Raw genomic sequence first — 11,968 nt, 5'->3', positions numbered from 1 at the left:
TAACTTTTATAAAATAAATATTTTATTTTCTTAAATTATATATATTTATTTTAAATATATTTAACATATTTTTTTATTATTAAATAATATTAAAATAATATTTATTTTTTATTATTTATTTTATATATTTTTATTATTTTTACCTTTATTTTATAATTTTATTTATAAATTATATTAAAAAATTTTAATTACTTATTTTTTAATATTTAATAAATCTTTTTTTTTATTATTTTATTTCTTATATTTTCCTTTTATATACGTTAAATCGAAGTAAAAAATAATTTATTTAATATAATATATTTATGTTTAATAACTTATTATCTTTATTTAATAAATAAATTTTAATATTTTTAAACCAATTTATTTTATTTATTTATATTATTTTTATTTTATTTATATTATATTTATTTTATTTTTAATTTAACCATATTTAATTATATAATTTTTATTATATTTATTACTTATACCAATTTTATATTATTTTTTTTTTTAATTTAATATTTAAATATTTTATTTTATTTTTTTATTATAATATTAATATTAAAATAATTTTAATTTTATTTTAATAAATATTAAATTTTTATAATAAATTTTAAAGTTAATTATTATTTTTTATTAAAATAAAATTATAATTAATATTATTAAATATTTTAATAAAAGAAATTATTTAAAAATAATAAAAATTATAATAAATAAAAATTTTCGTAATAAATAATAATTAACCTTTTAATATTTTGTTTTTAATATAAATAAAATTAAGTATTTAATAAAATTATTTTATTTATTAAAACCAATTTTTTAATATTTTATTTTTAATATAAAAAAAATTAAATATTTAAAAAACCTTTTTTATTTATTTAAATTATTATAAAGTTTAATTTTAATTAATTTAAATAATAATTTAATAGTTTTTTTTTTTTATTTTTTAATCGCTTTTTATAATTTTTATTAATACTTTATTAACATTATTTTAAAAAATTAAATAATAATAATTTTAATTTATTATTTTTACTATTTTAATTAAACTACATTTTTTTATTATACGCTTTAAATAAATATAAAATCTACTCCTTACCGAAATTTTAATTAATATACTTTAATAATATTATTACACAATTTATTAATTAATTTAATAAAATAATATATAAATAACCTACTTTTATCTCGCATAAAGATTTTAAATAAAAAATAATAAAAAAATATTTCTTTTAATTCCACCTTAAAATTATATTAAAAATATTATTAAAAAATTAATATAATCAATTATTTTTAATTTATAATATAATCGGAAAAATTAATTAATATAAATATTAAATAAATATAATTCTTTAATTAATTTTATAAATAATTATAAAAAATAATAATAAATTATTATTTTAAACACTTAATAACGGTATATTATATCTTAATTACGTTAATATTTTAATTATTAAACATTTAAATAATATTTATAATATAAAATTAATTATTTACTTTATTAAATTTTTTAATATTAAAAATTATTATAATATTATAATATTTAATTTAAAAAACTAATATTAATTCTTTATAAATTTATAAATTATTTATTATAAAATACGTTTTAAATTAATTATTAACCAATTATAAAAATGGTTAATTAAAGGTAATTTATTTTTAAAAAATATTAATAAAAATTTTATTTATAATTATAATAAATTTATTACTATTATAAAATAAAATAATTTATAAATTTATAACTTAATAATTATTAATTTTATTTAAATATTTATAAAATAAAAATTAAATAATTAAACTTTTATATATAATAAAATAATATTTAAATAATTAATAATATATTAATAATTAATATAACTTTATTATAAATTAAATTATTAACCGGATATTATTATATAATAACCGTTTATTTTTTAAATAATTTATCGTAAATATCTTTAAAATTATTAATAAATAAAAATTTTATTATTATTAAAAAATCCCGTAAAAAAATTATAATAAAATCTTATAAATTTATTATCTTTTAATATATTATTTATTAAAGTAAAAAATAATTTAAAAACTTTAACATCTCCGCTTATTTAAAATCTTTTTAAAAAAACGTAAAATCGATTAAATAACTTTATAAATCTCCCGTAATTACTTAAAAATTCTTAAAAAATATCGTAAAATTAAATTATTAATTTAATAAACTTATCCTTATTATTTAAAAATTTTTTAAAAATATTTTAACATTAACTTATTAATTTAATAAATTTTTCCCTTTTATTTAAAAACTTTTTAAATAACTTTTAAAATTAACCTATTAATTTAATAAATCTTTTTACGTTTTTATTAAATTAAAATAATTATTAATATAAAAAAATAAAAAATTAAAAAAACTTAAAAAAAATAATATTTAAAATAAAAAAGTAAAAATAAATTTTTATATTATTTTTAATTATACATTAATATATTATATAATATTATTTTTAAAAATATTATAAAAAAATAAAATAATATAATTTTAAATATTTAATTAAATAATAATCCGTTTTATACAAATATATAAATACGCTTTTTCCTTAAACCGCATTTATTTTAATTTTATAATTATATATTATTAATATTAAAAAATTTTCTTTATTATTATATTATATCTTATATCTTTACCTTCCCTTTTAATTCATACATATATATAATATAAACTAAATTTTATTTATTAATATTAAATATATATATAAAATTAAATTTAATTAAAAATAAAATATTAAAAATATAATATTACTTTATTATATATTTTAATACTTAAAATTATTACGCTTTTAATTTTAATTAAAACTTAAAATATTTATTTATTAATAAAATAAATATTATTAAAAATATAATATTACTTATATTTTATTAATAATATAATTATAAAATTTAAAATAATATTATTATTTTTTATATAATTTTTTATAAATTTAATTTTAATAAATAAAAATATATATAAAATTATTTTATTTATTATTAACATTTATAATCTTAAATATTTTAAATTTTTATAATAAATAATAATCTTAAAAAATTTAATAATATAATAAATAAATTAATAAAACATAAAATTTATTATATTACTTTTAAATAATATTTTTTATAAAAAATTATACTTTTTTTACGTTTTTTTATACCTTTATAATAAATATTTAACTTAAAAAATAAAATTTATTATTATTATTTTTATAAAATTTTATTTTATTATTTCTATTTTTAATTATTAAATATTCCTTTATAATAATTTATTTCTTTTATAAACTTTTTTTTAAATATATTTTATCTTTTTTAAAAAACGTTACATTATATTATATATAAATTATAATATTATTTATATATATAAAATTAAATTAATATATTATTTATATATATTAATAATTATAAAATATATATATATTTATTTTTTTACTATTTTATTATTTTATTTTTTTAATATTTTAATATTTTAATATTTAAACTTATAAATTATTTTAATATATTAACGGTTTAGCGGTTTTCGCCTTATTACCCACCGTTTAACTCCGGATTTACCAACTTATAAATAGTAATAGGGTATTAATATTAAGTAAAGTTTATAATAGTTTAAAGGTTTTACCTGCTCGTTAGTATTTAAGATGTTTAAAAGATATCGGGTAACTGTAACCGAAAGTCTTGCTAGGTGGCACAATACCTTAGGTTTATTCGAGTGCTGTAAATTCAAAGTATTAGACCAACTTCGTTTCTACTGTAAAGGTCTTTAACTACAGATATTTATTTAACGGGTATTGCCCTTATATCAATATAATAATGAAGAATTCAGAAACTGGAAGCGAGTAAGCTTCGTGGTAGGTTGCTAGCTAATAACACATGTGTACCCCTGACCCACTATACCCTGACATCGCCTTTAGCTATATCGTCCTTGGGTAGGTACTTGATAAATGTCGGATATATTTATATTAATATGATCTAGATCAAATCTTGCATTTTAAATTAATTAGATACTCGTGCTTTATTTTACCCTTACCCACATATAAAATGCTTTAACTAATGGTTCATTTCACTTATACCCATGACATAAGGAATACATCCTACACCACATCAGGACATTGATAGTCATAAAGAGAGGAGGCATGTTTATATCTTGTCTGTAATGACCGTATATACCAGTATGTCAATCTACCTATTCCTTCATATCTCCAGTAGGTCCTCGCAACGACCAAGACACAATCTTAAGGGGCAAAAGCCACGAATTTTCCAATACCAATGTGGTCCGCCGCTGCATCGAGAGCTTCCTTCCAGTCTTCCAACTTGAAGAGCTTCGTCTCCACAAAATCCTTGCCGCGAGGAAACAAGCCCCTTTCTAGCATCTTAAAGAATAAAACAATATCATCTCGATGGTACATTAGCTTCCCTTTTATGGAAATATCCATACCTATGATCGTAGAGACTATAGGATCCTCATTCCAACCCATAAAGCTGACACGCCCGCCACGGCGAAGAGCCAAGATGGTACTCTTGACATGTTGGGACTTAGCTGCCTTCGGTGGTGTAAAATCGAGGACAGCGTCGACAATGCCAAATGCCCGCAACGCGGCTGCATCGGCCATCACGTCTCCGGTCATCTTCACCGTCTCGATACTGGCGTTTGGTGTACCCCTTAGCACATGTTCCTTGAGCCTGGCTAACTCCTTCTCGTTTCGGCCAAAGGCAATGACTCTCGTTCCCATACCAATAGCTGTCTGTACAGCCGCGCCCCCATAACCCCCAGTGGCCGGACAGATAATAATGGTTTCGCCAGGCTTCAGGTTAATATCCTCAAATCCACCGAACCCAACCAGCATGTGGCAACTATACAAGATATCCGGGACCGTGTAACCCAGTTCACCACACAGTCTCGCCTCGTCAAGGGCAAAGCAGTTCTCCAGGGGCGCTTGGGCGTACTCGGCGAAATACCCGTTACGCCACACGTCGCGAATTAGCTTCCTGCTGCCCTCGCTCAGACCCTCGTGAATAGCTGTGAGGAACAAATCGCTGGGGTTATCGCGCGAGTGGATCACGCAGTCGACATACACAAGCTGGCCTGGCTTTAAAAGGGTTGCGTCGGCTCCGACGGCGACGATACGACCAATGGCACTGATACCGCCTACGATCGGCTTGGGGAAGTTGTAGAAACGAAGACCACCATAAATCTCGCGATGGTAAGAAAGTATGCCGGCAGCAGTTATCTTGACAATGGCATTGCCCAGGCCGGGCTGGGGGGTTGGGATGTTCTTGAGGTGGAAGCCTTCGCCGATAGCCTCAAGCACGAGGGCGCGGTGTTCGGCGGGAAGCTCTGATGCCATAGTGAAAGTTAAGATGAATGGGAGGTTGAGATTGTAGAAGAGGTGAAGAGACAGATGATTATGGACATATTCTCAAGCTTGTAGACAGGAACTTGGAGGCTTTATATAAGAATAGTTTTTCTTCTACCTCTGTCGGCGATGATCGGATCTATTCAAGAATTCTCCGATCAGTCTGCGGTAAACATTTCCCATGTGAGGATCATATCTCTTACGAATACCTATAGGCTATCTGCGAGGCCTTTGATACTATGGCATGATGCTTCTAAAGTCCGGTTTCCTTCCTCCATACGGTGTTATTCGGTCACTACCTCTCATAGGCCCCATACCCGTCATCTCTACAAAGTTGAACGGGATAAGTAAATAGGGGCAGCCGTCAGTAACTTGACATAAAGACGACATAGAAGAAAATATAATCAACAACAGAGCTATTGGATTTAGAGCTGATGGATAAATTCCAGTTCACGTTTTTACAGTATATTTTTTGAAAGTTGGTAGGAATAGTGACGTAAATGAGCTACTTCATATTAATTACGAGTCTACTACAATACTATGAAGCACCTATTGCGGGTATTAGAGTTTGATTATCAATAAGAACTCTTAATATTCCTTAATTCAGCCCGACGTGCTCAATGCAGCGGCGCGGAATAAGCTCATAAAACCGAATAGACATCAAAATAGGGGGAGAAGATATAGGTAATACTTATCACCGGCAACTCGGGTGTTAAGTTCCACATAACGAAACATTAAAATCAACGTCGCAGTATGCTTATCACCGGTTCCTAAACTATTCAGGTAAACTCCGTGCCCTAAAATACTAAAGTGGAAAGGGCATGAGTCCTATCGCCGGTATCAAATTACTAACTCCGCATGCCGAAACAATTCGCGATAGCCTATAGGCATACCTAAAAAGTATCGAAATCACAACTCTTAGATATTCGAAAAGAGGTAGTATATGGGTGATAATATAGTATCTTATTATCATGGATTATCGATTCCTCATAACTACCTGAGGTACTTGGTATAATCAAACGAGCCCTACACCTATACTCTTGGAAGGCGAACCCCTTTTTCTCTACATAGTCCTAGCCCTTGTCTTCATATACTTGAAGTGTTATATATGCTTGTTGATACTCTGCGGAGAAGTACCGTGACAAGTGTCTGAGAACGTCGACGTCTGCCAGGCTCTAGCCTATGATTTTGGAAAGCGAGGTTTTGGAGAACCGAGTTTCTAGCTTTTATACGGGACAATAAATTCTCAAAATCCTTCTTCTTCAAAGCGAAAGATACGCGCTTCTTCAATTCTTGGACAATTAATAGTCGACTTGTCAGTTTTACCTACCTAAATATGGATAATCAGAATTCGATATGGGTCTAAAGATGATCTGATATGATAGAACATTTACGTCGCTACTCATTTGGATACAAAGTTTCTCTTTTAATTCACTTGTTGCCTATGGAACCTCTGTAACGTCATATTCTGGAGCCGGACACATTCTGTTCCGAGATCACGCTCTATGCAGTTAAGGTCGTATCCAACACGTCTCGTCGATGATAAGATGAACTTGAAAGTTTGTACCGCTTTTATTGTTAGAGGGAGAGCCCCTTAAGACAAAACCAACTACTTCTAGACCTAACATCGCGTCTTCTGGCTGCGAGACTACGTGCGGGGGCGAGATTAACCCATTCGCCAACACTATCAGAGATACATTTATTGGATTCTCAACGAAACACTTCAATACCTTGCTTTAACCACCTTAAATATGCCAGTTGGATTAACCTAGTGTCTTGTTCGCGTTAGATATATCTAAAATCAGATGCGGATAGGTGTAAAGAGGCTGAGTCTTGGTTTGAAGGTAACAACGTTGATATAGAGATCTAGTGCCAGGTGTATACTTAGATTGACTGCTGAGGATATTCTAATATTAGCTAGATAGTAGGCCCTCCTTATATAGACAATATCGTTAGTACTAGAACCTAGGCACCTTCCGGGTTCTAAGGTTCAAGGAACCCGAGGAACTCGAGGAACCTCGAGGTGCGTATGGTTCCAGGGGTATCACGTGACTTTAGTTTGTAACAATAGGTCTCAAATCTTGAAACTTGTTCTGTACACTCTAACCATCTTCAAGCCACTCTCTTCATCGATGCGTAGTGATCTACTTCAGGGAGGGCTTGTACTTTCTCATTCGGCAAGAGTTGAATTTTGGGTTGGAAATTTAGGGGTACATCGCCAGTCGGAAGGCCATTCCTTAAACTATCATCTCCGCGAGACTTCATCTCTTCAGAACCACGTCTTCGATTTTCTAGAGCAGCTATCTTACTTCGTCTGAGAAGGTAAGTTTATATACGTTCTAACATACGTTACGAGAAGTTTTTGTTAAGCTGAAAGTAATTTAGCTTATGTAGTAGAATCACAGGATTGTATAATCAAAGAAGGACCCATAGACCCGACTAATGAAGAGTTGGAATATTATTTCCTAAAAGATGATGTTTTAAATGAGCCTACGATTGATCTTGTTCTCCGAGATATGTGCTATGTACTTGACTGCTTGCTTAGGTTGTCTATCACCATTACCAACCCGGCTCAACACGATCAATCCAACTACAAACAACAGTATGAACTAGAGAAGAGCAACGGTAATAATACTACCATCGCCACCCTGTATCTGTTCAATTTTGGGGCTCAACTGATAGATGAGGAGTTCCGTATCACATTACTACATAAACATACCGGTGCTATCCTATCAGTCAATAATCATTTTTCGTCATCGTCCCTCATCCAGCGAGATCGAAAGCAACGTGGGTTGCTGCTGTGTTCCTGTAGTAAGGTCTCTGATTGGTGTTATGAGGTGTTCGTCAGATCACGACGTTTTGTAGATAAGGAGTTGCTGGTCCGACCGCAATATCACCAATATTAAGTGTGACCAATTCGTCGTAGATGGGCTGCTATGGCGACGATGCTTAGGAACTGACTCATTACAGTGTGTAGGGTTAACAAGGTAAGGTAGAGTTGAAATAATTGATAATTGATAAGCCAAGGAGGGTACGAATGCAAGGATGAAAATACTCCGAATCGATTAATAACTGTCGTATGTTAATAAACAAACAGTTCGAAGTTGCATATTGCATATTGGACCCTGATTATTCTTCCAACCCTTTTTGAGAGTTTGGGAAGGCGGCAACTTCCGGGTATTATAGGTACATACAGCGGTATCTGGATACTTGGAGGTACTTTGTCCTTACTTAAGCGGCTTGTGCTTATAATTGGGTCTTTGTCTGAACTAAAAGCAACGTTAGCGGGGTACAATTCCGTCACTCTCCAATCGTAGCGGTAGTCAGCCATCCCACCACCTACACCTGCTGCACCCGGTGCACCTGCCGCTGCTTATATCGGTAGTCAGTTAAGTGAGGTTAGGTTTAATGTTAGATACCTGGGTACCTAACCTACCTTGTTGTACTTGAAAGATACTGGGGCACTTAGGCTTAGGTATTCTTGCTCGCCTCCCCCAAAACGAAACTTCCAATACAAACCACGACGAAACCTCCCACCTCTTTCGACCACATCCTTCTTCCCAACACCACCGTCCATTCGCAAGCCCAACGACACTGAGAAACCCGTCTGTTAAAGACTCGTTCCTTTGATCGAGGCGACCTTCGCGTACTTCACCATGAACCCTCACCAGAAGAACAAGGTTGACGTCAAGGTCGGTTTTCCATTCACACCTACATCCCTCCCCACCACACCCGTCTACTCTACTCCTCGTTGGGTTGGATGCCCACTTACTGTACCCAAGCCAGGGGGGTTTAGACGATACGACGAACGGAACCAAGCCTATCATCTCAATACTTGGTTTACCATGGCGAGATTTAAGTCTCACGTCTTTGTCTCTACTACCGAACATCTCCATCGTTCCACATGACACCACTGCACATAACCCCACATACAAATACCACCAACATGGATGCTAACTCTTTCTATCGCAGTCGCTCACCCCTGATGAGCAACGCCTCTTCCGCCTGTACGGCAAGCTGCCGTCGAAATCCGACCACTTCGCCAAGCACTTGAAGGAGCGCAAGTATTTCGACAGCGGAGACTACGCCATGTCGAAGGCAGGCAAGGGCGACAGCGTCGACACAGGCAGCGTCGGCAGCCAGCATCCCGTCCCCGAGAACATCCCCCACCTAACATCGCCCAACGGCCAGAACGGCGGCAGCGCCGTCGCCCACCAGCACCACCCCAGCCTGCACGCTCACACCAGCCAACAGGTTACCTCCACCGGCAGCCCCATCAAGGAGAGCAGCTTCCTCAACCGCGAGACCAGCGCCGAGGAGGACGACGCCGCTGAGAACGGCGACAAGGAGAACAAGGAAAACAAGGAAAACAACGCTAACAACGCTAACAATGCTGAGGCTAAGGCTACCGCTACCGCGGCGAACGGTGATGCCGTCAAAGGTATCCCGATCCGAAGATAAGACGATAGTAAAGCGATACTGCTACTGGGGCGGGACAATGTAGGATGAGGTGAGACGAGAGGACTCTACGGGGGAAAGCAGATGAACAGCGTTGGATGCAACCTACCTAAGAAAAGAGGCGCGTTATCTTAAGGATTTCCACCCTCCTCCCCAGCCCTATCACGCACGGCCGAGGGGAGCGCATGTGTACGTTTTTTGCCCGTCGTTGTACGACCGAGTAGTTGCGTTAAGTTGCGTTGCGTTGCGTTATATCGCGCGCGAGGGAGACGAGAAAGGTGTAAAAGGTGCTAGGTAGTAGCCGACTCCCTTTCACGACGATGGGTTACGAGTACTTTTTTTTTAATTACTTCTTTTGATTTTTATGCTCCCGCGGCGTTCGGGGAAACGGTGATTTCGCGTGGTACTGGCAAAGGGAAATTTTCGCAATTGCAAAAAATACGGATGGAACGATGCTGTGTCGTCGTCGTCGTTTTCTAGGGTCTATTCCCAACTCAATTCCCGAGTCGAGAACTTTCGCTAAGACCCTTGGTACTTTTGTTTTGCTCTTGTCTCTATTTTGGCTTGGTTGACTGTACTGGGAACTGCTGCTATTTGTTACTCTTACTTGTGAATGCGACATGGGTTAGGCATTGCTCTGGTGTCAGTGTCAGATAGTTGTTTTAATAACGAGGATTTATATCTCGAAAAACATCAAGTCGTTGCATCGTATTCTTAATGGGGTATTCACTTATCAAGCTGTAGCTTTCCATTGATTTTTGCCTTTCTGTTGGGTATATACCAGAGGGCTATCACGCTTTTCCAGTTCCTCTAACTAGTTACATACTTGGTAAGTAGAATTCTATCTTCAAAATGCACAGGCCTTCTCCGCCAACGCCTTAGCACCATCGAAGGTCTTGCTTCCTCCGATGAATCCCGACGCATGTATAAACACACCACCTGGAACTCCAGACACCTCGTCCAACTGCTCATCGCGCGCGCCCCGCCACGGCTCGGGCAGCGCCTTTCGGCTCTGGAACGAGTCCTTGGTCACAGGAACAGCTTGTATCCGCCACTTGGCATCGGGGACTGGCTTCTCCGGGTACAGCACGTAGAGAACTTTCTTAGCCGACTCTCCCTCCTCTTCTTCCAAGGTATACAAGTGGTCCTTCCAGGGCACGGATTGGCCCTCAAACACCATGATGCGACCCTCAGGGTCGAACTGTAGTCTCTTCTTGTAAGCTTCCTGAACGATGGCGCGCGCGGGTAGCCATGATCGCGCATAGAAATCGAGATCCCGCGAGAACTCCTCACCAATACGCGTGCTCGCCGTAAGGAACCTCTCGTCCTCGGCAGCCTGTGCCTCAACCGGGTCCGAGGGCGTGGGGTCGTTCCAGTTAGGGTTCAGGCGACCGACCATAGCGCCAAGCGTGAAGCCGCCGGTGCTGAAGGCCTTCTCGATGCCAGCCTCCTCTAGCTTCTTCTGGTCGTACGATGAGATACCGTTGTCGTGGGCGTCGAGAGGCTCGATGAAGGACTCGTAGAGCTTGTTCCATACCACGCCGACCTCGTCGCTATCCTCAGACTTGCTTAGGTGCTGGGCGATTATAGACTTGCCGAAGTGCATGTACACTAGCCCCGCGCTGGACAGCTTGGTTGGCCGGCCGGGGAAAGTTGTGGTGAAGGTACGCTGGTGGTGGTCGTAACGGTTGCGCGAGGCGTCATATTCACCGCCTACATCGACAACGGTATGGCATGTCTCTAGTAGAGCTGGGTCGCGCGTGCGAACGAGGGAGGAGTCGGCGTAGGTAGGAAGCAGCCGTAGCATGTAAACGGCGAGAGCCTCATCAGCATGAAAATGGCCGTTGTGGGTGCCGATTTTAACACCGCTACCACCATTCGAGGTCTTCAATCTTTTTGCTGCGTTTTCAGCCATTCTGAATACTTGTCGGAACATACAACCGTATTATATTTGGCTGATGAATTATTTCAATTGACTTTTCTCGTTGTTTGCAAAGGTCAGCTTGTGAATATTTCTGATGATAACTATTGGCTGTAAAGACGGATACATAGTAGCGATGGTGGGCTGGTGGGGTCTAGAATTTGACCTTTTTAGGTTTGGTACAATACAATACGGTGCGGCAGTGCGGGTGGCATGGTACCTATCGATAGCTTAAGGTGTGGAATGTTTAATTGATTAGGGGTGGTTT

General features: G+C 34.8%; 3 protein-coding genes across 3 annotated transcripts; 1 reads left to right on the top strand and 2 right to left on the bottom strand.

Annotated features, from left to right (window-relative positions):
• Positions 1–4,199: 4,199 nt before the first annotated feature.
• On the bottom strand, positions 4,200–5,411 carry F5Y00DRAFT_273642 (putative quinone oxidoreductase; the record flags this gene model as incomplete). Its single annotated transcript, XM_048013218.1, has 1 exon — positions 4,200–5,411. The coding sequence occupies exon 1, from the start codon at positions 5,310–5,312 to the stop codon at positions 4,200–4,202; it is 1,113 nt and encodes a 370-aa protein (XP_047860645.1). The 5' UTR covers positions 5,313–5,411.
• Positions 5,412–8,626: 3,215 nt separating this feature from the next.
• Positions 8,627–10,470, top strand: F5Y00DRAFT_248199 (Endosulfine-domain-containing protein). Its single transcript, XM_048009402.1, has 2 exons — positions 8,627–9,013; positions 9,294–10,470. The coding sequence occupies exons 1-2, from the start codon at positions 8,978–8,980 to the stop codon at positions 9,780–9,782; spliced, it is 525 nt and encodes a 174-aa protein (XP_047860644.1). The 5' UTR covers positions 8,627–8,977; the 3' UTR covers positions 9,783–10,470.
• Positions 10,471–10,479: 9 nt separating this feature from the next.
• Positions 10,480–11,908, bottom strand: F5Y00DRAFT_248196 (metal-dependent protein hydrolase). Its single transcript, XM_048009401.1, has one exon. The coding sequence runs from the start codon at positions 11,713–11,715 to the stop codon at positions 10,627–10,629; it is 1,089 nt and encodes a 362-aa protein (XP_047860643.1). The 5' UTR covers positions 11,716–11,908; the 3' UTR covers positions 10,480–10,626.
• Positions 11,909–11,968: the final 60 nt, after the last annotated feature.

The sequence above is a fragment of the Daldinia vernicosa genome (assembly GCF_022497035.1).
Source record: "Daldinia vernicosa strain CBS 139.73 unplaced genomic scaffold F5Y00scaffold_69, whole genome shotgun sequence".
NCBI lineage: Eukaryota > Fungi > Ascomycota > Sordariomycetes > Xylariales > Hypoxylaceae > Daldinia > Daldinia vernicosa.
This window is presented reverse-complemented; position numbering and strand designations above follow the sequence as displayed.